The sequence below is a fragment of the Perognathus longimembris genome, chromosome 4 (genome assembly GCF_023159225.1).
Source record: "Perognathus longimembris pacificus isolate PPM17 chromosome 4, ASM2315922v1, whole genome shotgun sequence".
Taxonomy (NCBI): Eukaryota; Metazoa; Chordata; class Mammalia; order Rodentia; family Heteromyidae; genus Perognathus; species Perognathus longimembris.
In genome coordinates, this window is record NC_063164.1 from 76,189,922 (window position 1) to 76,207,578 (window position 17,657).

Below are 17,657 nucleotides of genomic sequence, written 5' to 3' on the forward strand. Positions count from 1 at the left end.
CAGTAGTCAGTTGCTATAGCCTTTCCCCAATCTTGCTCATAAAAACAAATTTGTCTTTTATCCTTCCTCAATGCTTTGTGATCAGATTGAGTGGTTCAGTGAGATCATTCATGGAACTTCTATTTGATAGAGTTTTACCTTCAGTATAATTTCTGATGCTATAGCAGAGTATTTTCTCCGGTATCTCCACAAATAGAGATAAAATAAGATGGTGTCTCAAAATGTTTTAAACCTAGCACAAAAAAAAGGTAGCAAGAAGAAATAATATTAGAAAAAAGTATTTGTCAAAGCTATTCTATCTCCTTTTAAGTGCTTGTAATTTTTTTTACATTTAATAAAAAGTTTTCTCCCCACTAACACTCCAGTAATTCTGAGGTATTTTGCAAATAAGAAAGTGAGGAGTCACACTTAGTTTCCTTTATATAGCAATTTTAAAAAATATTGTGGTGTTTTATGGACATTCTTCTTTGGTGAGTTATTTACCTTAATGTATTTATAATATAGCCTGTATTTTAGAGATATATTTCATATGTTTCAATCCATTGTATACTTAATTATTCTGGCATTCAAATGACCACATCTTAAGCCAATGAAGTCTCTTCAAGATGATTCCTGTGAGGTGTTTTGGCTTCTTGACATTATCAAAAGAACACAAATTCTTTATCTTTTAGCACAATAAGATGCTTCTGGGTTATCTTGTACATTTTCTATTCTCAGTCAGGAACAGAGTCTTTCTCCCAAAGGATTGGTGGATTTTTAGTACAAGGCATACAGGTGTCTCTTTGCTCTAACTCTGTGCAAGGCATATTGTGAAGCAAGGCTACGTTCAACAATTCTGGTTAACTAGAATTCAACTTGAATGTTTCTTTGGAAGAGTGACATCCAGGCATCATTATTCATTTTGGTGACTGGAAATGTAGCCCAGTCTTTGAACAGATACTGTTTATTGTTCCAGCAAATCCTAGCTTTTTCTATCCTACTTTATTCTGCATGCATTAGGTTCAGTGGGTTCAGAAGGTGCCACTTGAGTCTTTCCAGTGCCTACTTGGTCCACAGGTAAGTGGCTGGTAAGTAATTTCTGCTTCACACTTTTCCATTCATTGTCTACATTAAAGAACCAGACATTGACTTCCTTACCTAGAACAATACACTTTTCTTCATAACTTTTTTAGGGGAGAAGACAGTGATTGTCAGAGTAATAACCAGCAATTGGGGACAAATTCTTCTCCTAAGACTTAGCATACACACGATCTCAAAATCACATGTAATTCTCTAGAATCATGATGACACAATCCTGGGAAGTGAGAACTGCCGCCCATTTTACAGATAAGCACACTGAGGATCAGAGAGTTACCCTACTCCTTTCAAAAGCTAGTGTACACATCCCAAAGATACTTTCAACAATAGTTCAGTACTACTCTGCTGCTCAGAAATGACAGATATAAAGAAATATAAGCTGTAGGTTTTTTTTTTTAAAAAACCAAAGAGTGTGTAATTTGAATCGCAGAAGACAGGAACTTCATAGAAAATAACAGGTTTTTTTTTTTTTTTCATTGTAAGAAGCCTATGAAGACAATCATGCATCATTTCTTTCAGTCTTCCTACCTGGTGTTGCCAGGTTAATTTTACAGAAATGTTTTGCTCTCATGACTACCCTATTTAAAATGTCAGAGTTACCCCACTGCCTGCAGGATCAAGTCCAATTCTTGCTTGGCACTTAAGGGCTTCCAAATTTTGGTCCTTCCCTATCTTCTCATGTGTGAAATTCCACTGTGAAGCTGGCACTTGAAGGGGGTGTTGAAGCCAGAGGCTATGTCTGATGCTAGATGCTTTGTTTCTAGAAATGTTGCCACATTAAGGGCATCCTTGTTTTTCTTAGTCCAACTTTGAAAGGGTGAATCATGAAAGATGCAGATCTCCCTTTGGAAGTAACTCTCGATCAGAGCCCATCTAGTCTTATTCTCCAAATGCATCTTTTAAATTCCTGCTTCTGGGCCTTTGCTTGTGTCACACCTGTGCTTCAGTGCCTTCCTTTCTTCTTGTCTGGACTGTTCTTTAGCATCCTGTTCCTCTTAAATCTCTTCTATTTCCTCCATGCCCTCATTTAACGTGCTCTCATTTGAAATTCCGTAGAATTTTATGTCTGTATTAACTACTGTATATAGTCTTAAATTCCCACTTATTTTTAAATTGTACTTCAGATTTTTTCTGATTATGAAAGTAGCAAATGTTAAAAGCAAAAACTTGATGATGTGCCAGAAATGATAGGAAAAAATTAGTTACTGATAATCTCACAACCTAAGGATATCCATTTCTAATATTTGTGTGTGTGTATATATATATGTATATAAACAACAATGGCATCATACTCTACCAATGCTTTTATAATGCTTTTCTTTTAATAGTATTAATACACAACTGAGTATAAATATAACCACATATTTCATGATATAAAATTTAAATTGCTTTTTATATTACTAGATATTTATGCTACTTTCTCTTATAAATAGTGTTTCAGTAAATATAATTTAGGTAATACTGTAAGATTTCTTAGCTTTTAAATTTGTAGGAATTAAACAGGTTAAAACCTACTTCCTAGGGGCTGGGAATATGGCCTAGTGGCAAGAGTGCTTGCCTCCTACACATGAAGCTCTGGGTTCGATTCCCCAGCACCACATTTATGGAAAACGGCCAGAAGGGGCGCTGTGGCTCAGGTGGCAGAGTGCTAGCCTTGAGCGGGAAGAAGCCAGGGACAGTGCTCAGGCCCTGAGTCCAAGGCCCAGGACTGGCCAAAAATAAAACCTACTTTCTAGATTTATTCCTTTGAGCATTGATGTACTTTCTTCATTCGTTTCTTCTTTTCTTTTCCTTTCTTGTTTTTCTGTTTTCTTCTTCCTTTCAACATCCCTGGCCATGAAAGAAATGCGACTCAAAACAACATTGAGATTCCACTTCACCCCAGTAAGAATGGCCATTATCAAGAAAATTAATAATAACAGATGCTGGCGGTGATTTGTTCAAAAGGAAACCATACTACACTGTTAGTGGGAGTGTAAACTTGTTCAACCCCTCTGGAAAGCAGTTTGGAGGTTCCTCAAAAGGCTAAACATAGAGCTCCCCTATGACCTTCATGTCTTTTCATCTGTGATTAGATCACAAGTTTCTTAAGGAAACACTTTGTCTTACAGACCCTGGGTTTACTGTTATCATGCCCATAATTGTATTATATGTAATGATGGTTACAGCTGTTTGTTGATAATGATTCTTTGATTTCACTGAATATTGCTGTGTAAGAAATAACTCTTAGTAATATTCCATATAAATCCTCCACTTTTCTCATGACCTATAGATGTTAAACACTTCCATTTGTTGCTAATCTTAGATTTTCAGTATTCCATTTCCCACTCTATTCTTCATATTCTGGTCATCACTGTTGGTGTAGATTGATCTTTATGTTTTGGATTATTCTTACAAACAGGAGGTTGGGAAGATCTATGTTACCCTAATGTGATGGCATTTCTAGGGCACTAATGCATGGCCTTGCAGAATGCATTTTTGGCAGTGCTAGCCAGTTCAAAAGCCAGCTTCACAGCAGAATTTCACACATGCAAATGAACCATTGTGGTTCCTGGTCATGAAAATTCATGGGATAGTGGCTAGTTCAGTGTGGATGACCTGTCAATTTGGCAGCCATTCATTTAGTTAAACATCCAAATTACTGGCCAGTAACTCAGTCTAGTCTTCCTGCTTGTTACTGGGTTCTATGTAATCCTATTAAGAGCAATGGCAGTGCCTTTGATGTGTGTCAGTTTATGGTATAGAAGTGCCATGCAGGCATAGGACATGTGTCTGGCCTGGTTACATGTGAGTATTGTGGAAATGGAAAATTTTTCCTACTTGAATTACTATGTATATGTACTCAATTACTATCTCCTTTAATATGCAAAACATCTTCATTTCAACGATATTATTTTCATTAATTTTAAATGGTAGCTCCTCTTAGTACTGTACCATCATTTTCTGATGTGTATGCATTAATTTTACTGGGTATTTATTCAATTCTTTGGAAAAGCCTGTACTTTGAGGCAATTGGACAAACAGCTATGTCCTCATGACCTGGAAGAATTTGAAATTGGATCAACAACAGTCATGCATCTTAGGTTTAAATCAGGCATATTATAGTGGTATTGATATGAAGAGAAATAAATCTATAATAGCAATTCTTTTTTATTTTAATTTTTATTGTCATGGTGATGTACAGAGAGGTTACAGTTACATATCTAAAGTAGTGATTGTCACATTGGTTCACCTTTTACCCTTTGTCTTACCATTTAGATGTTCCCCTTCCCTACCCTTATTCAGACAAACATATATAAGAGCCATGGTAATAAAATCAAATACAGTGACAACAGGGGATAACCTATAGGGAAGCCAAATGAAAGCAAAAATAAATAAATTCATGTAATACATTAAAAGTCACAACAACAATGTTGAGCAGCAATTCTTAATATCAGACTTGCTTATTAATATAATAAAAGAAATATAGACTCTGAATTCAGACAAATGCAAAAATGATCCAGCATTAAAATTCTGAGAGTTCTGGCATCTACCAAACCCAGGGTATAGGGAAATAAGAATTGTTTAATATTCTTACTCTGGTAAGAGACAGAAAGAGAGGGAGAGAAGGACAAAGGGAGAGAGAGAGGACAGAGATAGGAAAAGGTAAAAAGAGGCTCAGAAAGAAACTTCAAGGCAGAAAGAGAAGAGATTGAAAGAAAGTTGTGACTAAAATTATCTTAGTATCATGTGATTGCTTAATGTACAATTATTTCTAGTATGCATGCTTTTATGTATATTATCCTGAATTATTTGACAAAATTTCTGATAAGAGAGCTATGACATATTTCACACTGTAGGGCTTTTGACACAATGTTGGATTAATATATGGAGACAAACTTTTCATTTTAAAGGTAACTGAGTAGACTTTAAAAAGTAATACTGTAAGAAAGAGAGCCATTTTACAAAGAAATACAAAAGCCTTTGTGTACTAGTGAAAATTGGTAGAATAATTGTAGTAAAAATAATACTAATTAGGAAGCAGCATTATGACACCATTTTCAAGTTCTGAGTATAGGTTATCTATCATCTGGTATTCTCACAACAGCCTTTTTGTTAGGTAAGGTAGGAAGTGCATATGAATTATGAACTTGAAGAAATTGAGGCAAATGTGAATGTCTGTAATCACAAGTATGCAATTTGAATTCTATTTTTTTCTGAATGACTACCTCTTTATTGTCAAAGTGATATACAGAGAGGTTACAGTTTCATATGTAAGTCAGTGGGTACATTTCTTGTACAGTTTGTTTCCTCCTTCCTCATTTCCCCCCTTCCCCTCTGCCCCTTTCACTCTCCCCCTATGAGTTGTTCAGTTGGTTTACACCAAATGGTTTTGTAAGTATTGCTTTTGGAGTCATTTGTCTTTTTAATCTTTTGTCTCTCGATTTTGATATTCTCTTTCCTTTTCCTAGTTCTAATACCAGTATATACAGTATCCAAGGTAATCAGACAAGATACAGTGATCGTGCAGGGATGACCAGAGAAAGGGGATACAAGAGGATCATCAACATAAAAAAGCTACGGTTTCACATGGCATGTTGAAAATATGCAATTTGAATTCTGGAAACCAGATTTCCAGCTTTGATGGTTGGGAGAATAAATGTATCCCAATAGAACCCTAACTCCCATACTAGCAGTGAATGCTACAAATGCTGTGTCCTTTTGTTCCCTAAGATGAAATAAATGAATGGAAAATAGAGGTCTTTCAACAGGAGAAAATAATGAAATTGTGAAGATTATAGTGTAGGAGATTCTAGAGCTTAAAATCTGACCTGCTCAAGTTGAAGGTGAGTACCTGACCAGAAGGCTAGACATTTAAGCAAGGAACACTAACTGCCTATGGGAACATACATAGAAGACAATGGGTCCAGTCAGATGAGGACTTACCTTCCAGTGTCTTTTTTGTGTGTTTGTTTGAACGAGGGGGATACAGGGGTTAAATGTACCCAACATATGTTGTATATAAGTAGGTCTAATGATTTGATAATAATTTTGAAATACTATATGCTAGTCAAATCTAGTTCTCTTCTCAGAATAGTCTTAGAAAGTTTGAAATCCCAAATAGTGTTTGTCAGAAAGTGTTTCTATAGGATAATGTGCAGTTCCATGCATTTTGTTAGCCTGGGAAACTTCAAATGGCTGTAAGAAAATATGACAGATTAATTACTCTGTCTTAGTCTGTAGTAGAAATTTCTAGCTTAGGATAGTTACAACTATATATATATGTGTGTGTATACATATATGTACATATATATACAAAATGGATATATATGAGATATATGTTTATTCACAAGTGATTTATAAATGTATATGTGTATATGTATGCATACATCTAATTGTGAGCATTTATATAATGTATTAGGTTTATGGGTTAAGAACTCTTCATTTATAACTTGCATTTGGAATTATTTAGCAATGCAAGATATCACTACATTCAGTATTTTTCTTAATAATAAACATGTCTAGTCAAAGGAGGCATTAATGAAGCAATTCCCCAAATAAAACAGCCCATGATATCTGAGTTGCAGCAGAGAGAGAGAGTGGTCTTTGTAGTTTAATCAAGATCACAAGACTTGTTTGGAGCGTCTGTCATCTTTAATTTTACGGCACTTCATTTCAGAGTAGGACTGCCAGGGTCACATGCAATTAAAACACAGGCAAGATTTGTCTTGTGAAATCTTAACATAAAAAGTAATGTGTTACTCCATTTTAACTTTTCTACTGAACTCTGTGAACTCACTAATTACTTTTCCCCCCTCTTGTCACCTTTTTGATATGACATGTATTTTATAGAGGAGATAGAAGTTTGGATTTTTTCATATCACGCATATGATTGAGGATAACAAAATTAAACCAGAGAAAAAAGGAATGCATTTCTCAGAAATACATTTTTCAAGTAATATCGGAGTACTCCAGCTTCAATTACAAAGAACCTCGTAGATCAAATTCTAGGAAATAACTGTTAATCTGCTTAACTAGGGCAGGTAGAAGTGTAATAAGGGAGCAGAGATTTTCTACAGGCCAGGATCCTGAACCCAAGTTGATTCTCTGGGTTGCAGGCAAAGGCCCTTTTATGTGATTGGCTGTGAAAAGCATTAAAAACCAGTGCCAGTGTGGAGATTTGAGGCATGAGGAGGGTTGTTGCATCATAGTGATCAGTAAATTGCATAGACCCTTATTAACCTTATTGATAAGGAGCTTAGGGAAGTCCCATTCAGGCTGCAATATATTCCTCTTTTTGTTCTCTTGTGTGTCTGTCTCGGTTTGCAAGTGCAGCCACTTTGTATGGAGAGTCTTTATGCAGCACCTCAAAATTCACTGAGAGTAGCTACGCCTTTAAATTGAGCAAGAGAAAGAGAAGCAGGAGCCAGCTCCTGCACAGGGGGCTTGAGACTGATTTAACTGGTGCTCGGGACAACTGGAGAATGTTTGAAAATTTTGTGCTTAAAGAATCTTTTATTTTGTTCCTCTTTCAATGCAGCTGGGGTCTGTAGGGATCAGGGGATTATTTTTGATACCTGTCGAAAAGAGTTATGTCTACACTGATTTTCCATCCCTCACTACTAATTAACCTTATTGTATACAGGAAACAGTCTATTTAATACCTGCATTCTTTCTGTAATGCCAAGTAAAATGAAATCCAGTGTGAAATCTAGTTAACATTTGCCTTTTTGAAGTCATTTTTAAGTTTCCAGTTTTAGTGACTGTGACCTCAGAATTGATAGCTAGAAAAAGAGTAAGCTCAAACCAATTTTGGTTTCCATTGTATTTTTCACCCCCTCCAACTTAAAAGCTGCTGTTCACCTGGACTGATGAAGAGTCTGGAGGAACAGGACATCCTGAGCTGGACAGTGTTTCCCTGGGCTCTTCTGTCTTGCAGTTCCTTGGAATGGAAGTCTTCTGTCATATGTCCCATACACTGCCCCAGTCTCCCTGACTTGCTCCTTCTCCACCGCAGCTCAACATCTCTGTCCCCTTGCATTCAGTCAGGGAGGCTTGAATTAAACACATGGACACATCCTGACATAATTGTGCAGTATCAGAGCAATTAGATGCTGGACAGGAAAGAATCAGAGCCCAGGTTAAGATGCTCAGGAAATTCTATTGGTGGGATGTTTGCAAGAAGGGAGGGGAGGAAGGTAGGGTCTATCAAGAAAAAGCAGAAATTAAACTGTGTAAAATGTCACCAAATGATGTGGAAAAATCCACACGTCTTTGAGAATGCAGCACAATATGGACTTTGAACACATTTTGCTAGTGATGTGAGAATGGCTAGAGCAATGGTTATATTCTTGCTCTTCTTAAAGTGTGTGTGTGTGTGTGTGTGTGTGTGTGTGTGTGTGTGTGTGTGTGTGTGTCTGTCAACTGAATTTATCAGCTTAAATGTTGCCAGAAGAAAGTGAGGATTTTCAGGCCAATGCTTTATATTTTCAGAGTTTCTGGCTTTTGAGATTTTTATACATTGGTCAGAAAACTTATGTTCTGTACCATTTATCTAACATGCAAACCACACGTTTGAAAGTTCAGGGAAAGGAGTGGAAGATGGCACAGGATGTCACAGATGCTTGGATCCTCCCAGATATGAAGCAGGATGTTAGCATTTCCTGTCAGACTTACATGAGTTACTCTGGCAGACTTGGGCACTTAACTTCAAGAGAGGTAGATGAAGGAGTTTTTGTTTCATGATTAAAAAAAAAGTGGGACTATGAATCAACACAAATACCAGTGATTTGGCTGCACCTAAGATGTCACATTTATCATGATCAGAACCTCAATAGTGGATCATATTCTTACTTAATGTTGCTGATATGCTCAGTGTTTGTTCACTCAATCCAACTAGTATGTACTGAGCACCAGCCTTGGGCATAGTGTTGCCTCTCTCCTTCAGTGTTTTCTTTACACTCTCCTAATTGAAGGAGGAGGGCTCTGGAGAATCAACTGATTGCGAGAGAATTTTGTGGACCTAGTGTGTTTTGATCCACACATAAGAAAGAAAAAAAAAAAAATCTAAGTTTATCAGGAGTGTGTGTGTGTGTGTGTGTGTGTGTGTGTGTGTGTGTGTGTGTGTGTTATCCTTCCACCAGGTCTCTCACAAAGACAGCTAGATATTTTCATTTTGACAACACTAGTACAGAAAATTGTCATTTTTTTTACCCAAGATGTTCACTGCATTCTCATCATTTCAACTATTCTGGATCACTTTTTGGCAGCATGAGGCCCAGTATGTCTTGATGTCTGCCTCCTTTTCAATTATATTTAAGAGGAACCTGCTGAAGACCCATTTTTCATCTTTTAGAGGACCCCTACAGGGCCAGATTTAATTTCAGCACCACATTAGGTAGTACAATATGATGGAAGATAACTAGACTCTAACAGATAGGGCCCATTACTCTGTAGTATGATGACAACATAATGTTAAAGCCACTATTTTAAAAGATTTGGGCTTCCGTTATGTCCTTCCATAATGCAGTAAAGTGGTCAGTTCAATGTCTGTAAAGCAAATGAAACACTGCATAAATGTTAAAATCACAAAGAACAATAACATCAGTGAGGTAAACCATCTACACAAATCAACAGAAGTATTCCTTTTTCTTTGTGAAAGTCACTATCCCTCTGTTCTTTCTTGAAAGTTAGTATGAAAATGAAATTCTCACCAAGGATTCCACCAGGAAAGCAACCAAGTCATCAAAGAAGTATTGATATTTTGGTGTTTATGTGACTGTATTTCTTCAGTTCCATTTCCTAACTGAGGTACCACATGTAACCAGATGATGGGTCTTTGAATAGTCCTTGAGGCTTAGTAGTTACAAAAATTGGTAACTTCTTTATTTTTTACCTCATTTTCACCAAGTATAAAGAATGGATACTAGTAGTATTTCCACCCATACGGTTGTTTTGAAGATGGAAGAAAATAGCATATGTAAAGCGCAGCTCCTGTCACACAACAAATACTCTGTGAATGTTAGTTAACACAATTATTCTTTTCAGAACTAATTTTCAGGGTGGTCTTCTGGGGATACAGAAGAGCAATATTGGCACAAGAGAATAAAAGATGAAAGCAGAGCCAGGTGTGATGGAAATGACTCATAACCATCTGGAAATGCTGCCGATAGCATGCACACTGTCATCTGACTTGGGCATGGCGTGGAGAAAATGTTTTAAAGTAATAACTATTGAATATCCAAGGATTGCTGGACTACAAGTAGTAACACTGCTCCCCCCACCTGTGTCATGCACACACACAAGCAAGCCAGAAATGGGCCTGCTGTAGACGTGGGTTCCTAAAGAATGGTTGCTTTGCACTTGGTTATACTAATGAGGGCCAGATGATGCTTTAAAATATCTATGCCTTGCTTTCCTGCCACTGTCTGATGATGGGGCCTACAATTTCTCCTTGCTTCAAATTCTACTTCATAATATTGCCACACATATCTTTATGTGTCCGAGAAAGGTTCCTTCCTGCTTAAAGAAGATAGGACGTTGAAAGTAGTTACAACTGTGATATAACAATTGTTTCCACAACATGGAGTTCATTTCTCTTAGCATCATCTTATGTGTTCATAAGGGTATAGCTATTGGGCCTTGTGATGCTCTGTTATGAATTGCCTAAACCTGTACTAATTATTCCCAATAAGGGAGACCATAGAGTCTATGTTTCTTTGGGTCTGGCTCACTTCACTTAGTATAATTTTTTCCAAGTCCTTCCATTTCCTTACAAATGGGGCAATGTCATTCTTTCTGATAGAGGCATAATATTCCATTGTGTATATGTACCACATTTTCCTGATCCATTCTTCTACTGAGGGGCATCTGGGTTGGTTCCAGATTCTTGCTATGACAAATTGCACTGCGATGAACATTGTTGTGCTGGTGGCATTACTGTGATTTTGTTTGTGGTCTTTTGGATAGATACCCAAAAGTGGGGCTGCTGGGTCATAGGGGAGTTCTATATTTAGCCTTCTGAGGAATCTCCATACTGCTTGCCAGAGTGGCTGAACCAGTTTACATTCCCACCAACAATGAAGTAGGGTTCCCTGTTGGCCACATCCCCTCCAACAATTGTTATTATTAGTTTTCTTGATATATGACATTCTTGCTGGGGTGAGATGGAATCTCAATGTTGTTTTGATTTACATTTCCTTTATGGCCAGTGATGTAGAGCATTTTTTTATATGTCTTTTGGCCATTCTCATTTCGTCATCAGAGAAGTCTCTTTGTAGGTCTTTAGCCCACTTGATGAGGGGGCTATTGATTCTTTGCGGTTTTGTTTTGGAAGAAGGTATATCACAGTTGTAACTACTTTCAATGTCCTATGTTTATCTGTAGCTTTTATTATTGATGATGTTCTTGTATCACCTTCCTGTGGTTGTACCTACACTATAGCTGTAATCTTATCTGAGTATATTGGAAACAGTGTTTATGGGTATTGGAAGTAGGAAATTCAAAGGCAATACCAAATTTGAGAGACACAGGGTAAAAAAAGAGAAACAACTACAAAAGCAATACTTGCAAAACTGTTTGGTGTAAGTGAACTGAACACCTGGGGGGAGGGAAGGGAAAGGGGGGGAGGGAGGGGAGTATGAGGGACAAGGTAACAAACAGTACAAGAAATGTATCCAATGCCTAACGTATGAAACTGTAACCTCTATGTACATCAGTTTTATAACAAAAACTTAAAAAAAAAAAGAAAGAGAAAAAAAAAAAAGAAAATAGGGTCTCAAAACTGGCCAGAGATGTAGGCTAACACATCTTGTAAGGGTTGGTCTGGTCAAAGCTTTCACCTCACCATCTCAGGACAAATTTTTTTTTTAGTTGGAGATCTGTTATTTACATCTTTTAGGGACAATGTATAGTTTCATGGTGTAATACCTATGCTCTTTTTTTACATGATTTTATTAGGTACCCTGAGAGTTGAGTATATTCTACTTAAGTCAAGTATATTCTATTTAATCAAGAAACTGAGATCTAAACAGATTTAGTAGTTTGCCCAGGATCTAATCAACAAATTCTGCTATGTATTTTGCTTGTTTTCTGCTCTTTCCCATCACTATGCTTATTTACTTATCTCTACAAGTTGCTCCATGCACTACCATTTTTGGGGAAGCAAGCTTTGTAACATTGAAAGATTTTAACGCTGAGGTCACGAAAAATGGAAGCTCTGAGGCTCTGAATCTTTTCAGATGTGTTTTATTTAATGCCTTAAAATCAGATTTAATATAAGAGTCTCAATTTCTGGCTTTTCATGAAAGATCTGAATGTCTGGCAATAATGTGCCCATGTTCCCACATAAGCAACATGAGCTCCAGCTGAGAAGAAGCTGGCCTTTTTGGCCAGGCATGGAGCTTGAGTTTTCCCCAGCTGCTCCTACTCCACTGTGCCTGGTGCTTGCTGTTCTTTACTCATTTCTACTATGCCTGGCCACAATGAGCAGCTGAATTTGTAGCCATTGGTTAAAAAAAGATAGAAGGAAAAAAGATTTATGTGCACTGTAAGAATAATAAAATAAACATTTTAATTTGAAGAAGTAAAATGTAATTGTTGTGTTTGAAGAAAGTCTTCTTTTTGATAGTAAGATATGCGTTCTCCAGAGAGAGTTGTTAATGTTTTGGTTTTAGTTCTCATTTTTGACAACAGAGCAATTTGACCCAGAACTCTTAGTGACAGTCCTTTTGGATGAAAATCTTTGCACGGCCTTTTAATTAGGAATTGACAGGGTGATTAACTTATAATTCACAAAAATAAATGTGGAAAAGAGAAGTACAGGTCAATTTCTAGCTGTGTTAAACGGTAAGGACAGCACCATTGGCAAGTGATTGCTTCCTTTTAACAGCTTTTCTAATTTTTCTTAATTGGATCCTTTGTTTTCTAATTGGATAGGGAGAACCATCATATGGCTTTCAATTACTAGCTGTGGCATGGTGATCCTGTCATATGGCACATGCTAAGTAAAGTCAGACTCTCTAAAATATAAGATGGACTACACACCATCTCCAAAAACCCTTTTGTGTCCGTAAGAAAGAGGTAGTCTTCTACATGCTTTTGGTGAAGCTATGTGCTATTGCAGTGTATTAACAGGCTTGGTTTTTCCAGGGAGATGTTTGTAGATTTGGGTTTCCATTCTGTATGCTAAATTATAATTTCGGAAAGTCTTTCTTATTCCTAAAAGTACAACACAGTGCCTATATTCTTCTGAATTATTAAACATTACAGCTACACATACACATACCCATACACATATAAAAGAAAACAGGAACCTCTTCAAAGTAGTTTGTTTCTAACGGACCAATTTCAAGATTCTTTGTTCAAGAAACAGAGTTCCGTATGGATTTCTTATTTTACAACCTCCCATGTATCTCTTTTGCCTACAGTATTCAACAATTTCTTATTTTACAACCTCCCATGGATCTCTTTTGCCTACAGTATTCAACAATATGAGAAAATTTTATAACCTCAGCATTTTTCTCCAGCTCCATATTTCCAGTGTCCATGCATGCACTTTGTCCCCTTTTCACTTCTCATAACTCCTGGCAGATATTAGGTCTTTCATGAGTTTGGTTCATGCTCGTTTTGTTTTCTGTTTAGTCTTGTTCCCCTTTCTTGCTGGATTAACCTTATTCATAAGACGAGAATGGGTAGAACTTCTCAAGGCCAACTCTAAATAAAATTGTATCTGATTCCCAAACACAATTTGTTTCTTGGTCCTCATACTTTATTATCTCTGTGTTAGAATCTGCTCATCCATTTGTTCACTCATCATTCATTCACAAGTTCCCCTAGAGCATCTCTCTGAATAAGGGCTTAACCCTGTTCTTATATGGAACTGTTACAAATCTTTAGGTGATTCTCTTCTTACCAATCAGTGAAATGACAAAGAGTATGCATATGTACCTTATACAATGCATATATCAGTAGTATATAGAATAATGCCTGCCTCAGGCTAGGTGATAAAGAAGTGTTTATTGGCTTTTCATGAATCATTGATGGATAGTATTGAGTAGATCTAAAAAACCTAAGGTCTTGTAAGTCAACCCAGTATATTTAGAATCTTGGTTTTAAAAGGATGATGGTTGCTATCTTTGAGATGTTGTGGAATCTAATGACTTTTGGCTGTTACCCTTTCTATACTTTCACAGTGAGTAAGTCAAATCCTGTAATGAGTAGTTTGGCTCAGCATCATGATCTTCCTCCAGAGAGAAACATAGTCTCTGATTAAATGCCCTTAGCAGACAGGGACAGGACACAGCTGGGGTTTGCATCAGACTAAATCCCATCAGATTGGAAATCAAGAAGCTGGTGCTTTTGAAGATTATAAATCTGGAAGGCAGCAGAGACAAGGGGCTATGAGTCTCTGCTCAGAGCAGGTAGTGCCACTTTGCTTTGGCTTTCAATGCCACAGCTCACTGGCTGATGCTCCCAGAATAACTTTAAAGATGGATTCATGTGAAGGGTGGTAAGGTTTTAATGCTGGAACTACCAAATTTGTTCTTCCTCATTCAAAAGGAGAACTCATTAAAGTCTTGGGGAAAGACCTAATTGAGAATGTCACAGACATGAGGAAGACTTGAAATAGAATGCCAGAAAATCCTGTTTCATGTTTCTGTGTTATTAAAAGCCATGGCCACAATTTTGTATATAGAAACTGCTTAAAGATAGTCAGTCTGATGGCTCACAGTTATTGGTGACTTTATAGTATGAGGTTCTGTGTCATGTGACTTTCTTTGGGTTTGTGGTAATGCACATACATTTCACTTGATGAAACCCTACTTCAGCATGTATTGTGGCTGTTTCACTGTTTCTGGACACAAGTCCATGTATTGGCACCCTCACTAAAATAAAGACGTTCAAGAAGTATCAGCAAGCCCATCTTTCCTCTGGCAGCCCTGTGGCAGCTGGAGTTACATGCACATCTGACTATCTCTTGAGCAGACTTTCTTAATTCTCCATCCATACAGACTGCCTACGCTTCTAAGCTCATTACTACTCTGAGTATTTGCTCTTGGATTGCTGTTTCACGCGTTGTATTTACTTGCTTTATTTTTCATTTTATGAACAAATCGATAACTGGACTTACTCTTTATCACACTGGATTAGTTTTATTTATTGCATTTGAATTTGATTAAAGGGCTGTCAAACATAAGTCTACATTTTTATCAGCTGAATACTTTCATAAAACAAGGCATAAGATGTTTTCAGCTAGAACAGACTTTTCAAAAAAACACACCAATGTTTGATAGTCTAGAGAGTTATCCTTTGGTTTACATATCACAACTGAAACTAGTCTGCAAATGGCTAAAGCAATTCAAGTCTGATCAAGTAATCTTTCAGTCATGAAGGGGAAAAAACTTTTAGGAGCAATTTTTAGGTTGATTTAATGTAATTCACTAATAAAGTATCCTCAGAATAATAGTATAATTTTATATAAAATGACATATCTAGAGAAGAAGAAGATACAATTGATAAATACTCAGAAGGGAAGTTAGCATAAAAAAAGAACTCTCATGCCATTCCTACCTAAAATGAAGATGATAATAGCAAGGTACTAATTTTGCTTCCAATTTATGAGGTGGTATGTTTATAGAACCACAAAGAATACTCACATAAACAACATAATGGACAATGTTTTGAGTTTTCATTTAAGTTCAGAAAAATTGCTATTTGGCATGTAGCGTTTATAAATTTTACCACATACTGCTCTAGAAGTAACTGGAATCAATTTTTTAAAAAGTAATATTTTATTTTTTGTAAAAGTGATGTACAAATGGGTTACAGTTACATAGGTAAGGTAATAAGTACATTTCTTGTTGAACAGTTACTCCCTACCTCATTTTCTCCCACTTCCTCTCACCCCCCTCCTCTCTCCCCCATATTCTTGAGGACTGAAATATCTCTGTTTTGGCTTTGAACTTGATCTTCATCATTTTATTTAAAAATTTTTAGCTTCTGCCATCCCACCTGTTTGGGGTCTGCCATGTGGAACATGGGTGAAGTATGTGGAGTAGAAGGCACAGGTTTGTGTTTGCATATCTACACTCTCAGCCACAGTCACCTGTTCACATTTGTACATCTGTGTACAACCACACATCTCCTCTGCACAACGTCTAAGAGTGTGAGACAGACAGGACGTGATTCTCCAAGTGCTAGCAGTTACTGTGCTCAAGGGGTTAATGTAGAACACATATAGGCAAATATTGTCAATTATTTTATTCAAATGTTTGGAACTTAAACACAAATCATCGCTAAGTTTTCACAAAATGAGGCATCTGTCGCTTGAAAAGAAAAAAATACTTCAGAAATATGTTTACAGAAATGTAAAAATATTAGGCATCAAGACAGATGTGAACATATTCAGTAACTTGTCTTTTCTGTCAGTCTTCCTCTGAGCCGAAGATTGTATTGTACTCACTCAGCATGAGCTCTGCTATCTGGTTTTGGTATACCATGTGTATAGCCATATTTCCCATTTCATTTTCAGCTCTCAAAAGCGTAGGGCCAAAGACAATCCCTAAGCTTTGTGTGGACATAAGGTTCTTGGAGGCTTTGGCCACTATCCTATGGAGAGAAAAAGAGGAGAAAAGAGAAGAAAAAATATTATATTGGAGTTTGATGGGAAATTGTGGCTACTTAGGAGTTATTCTTTTATTTCCTCCATGTAAACAATGTTCACCACTACCAAGTCTTCTACCCTTCATGTTTTACCACATGGAAACAGGACCAATAAACACATCACCTTGTTCACATTTAAATCCTCATTATACTCGGACATCATGGTTTATCACTAAATATTTGTGAAATGAGGGAATTAATAGCAATGAGCAAATAATAGTACAGAGCAGTTTTTTTTTCATGAAATTAATAAGATTCAGCCTCTGGAATGCTTATAGTCAATGGATGATTCAGGTGAGATATGTACAAAATGCATAAGCAATTACCTCAGATTAATAGAGCAATATATACATAATGAATAATGGAAAGTAGACATAAACACTTGGTAACATGAAAAGTTTTAGTGATTAGAGTGAGTGAAGTGCCCCAAGCAAATATAGAGGATTCTGAGATATTTAGGTGTATGACATAATTCTAAGTTTCTTCACTTATTTGGGCAATTTGGCTTGTGTGGCAATAAAATTTAAAATATCATAGTATTTGCAAAGGAAAAAAAGGCCTATTGCAATGGAAGAAGTGTCAGCTTATATAAAGACTATTTCAAAGCTGGAATTCTAATGGAACATAGGGATGTGCTTTTATTAAGCATACTGCCTTGTTTGTTTAACACATGACTCTTAGAAGAGTGAGGAAATGGATGGGTTAGGGGAAGGATGGGTGAAAATGTTGACTTTAATTTTGACATTGACTAAGATAAATTGTATAATAAACTGCTTTGTTAAATGGCAACCTGTTTTTACACCTATTTAAAGATAATAAATAAAACACAGTTTAAAAAGTACAGACTTCTCCGAAAAATCAACACCTGAAAAATAGTGATCAATCCTTTTCATTTATTTATTAATTTTTGTGGTGGCCTGAGGTTTGAACTCAGGGCC

At 36.6% G+C, this 17,657-nt stretch overlaps 1 protein-coding gene across 1 annotated transcript in view; it reads right to left on the bottom strand.

Annotated features, from left to right (window-relative positions):
• Positions 1–16,020: 16,020 nt before the first annotated feature.
• The window catches only part of Arhgap15 (Rho GTPase activating protein 15), a 648,882-nt gene continuing 647,245 nt past the window's right edge, over positions 16,021–17,657 (bottom strand). Inside the window, exon 14 of the mRNA XM_048345538.1 lies at positions 16,021–16,665. Within this exon, the coding sequence (XP_048201495.1) occupies positions 16,482–16,665 (184 nt within the window). The 3' untranslated portion in view covers positions 16,021–16,481. The remainder of the gene's footprint in view (positions 16,666–17,657) is intronic.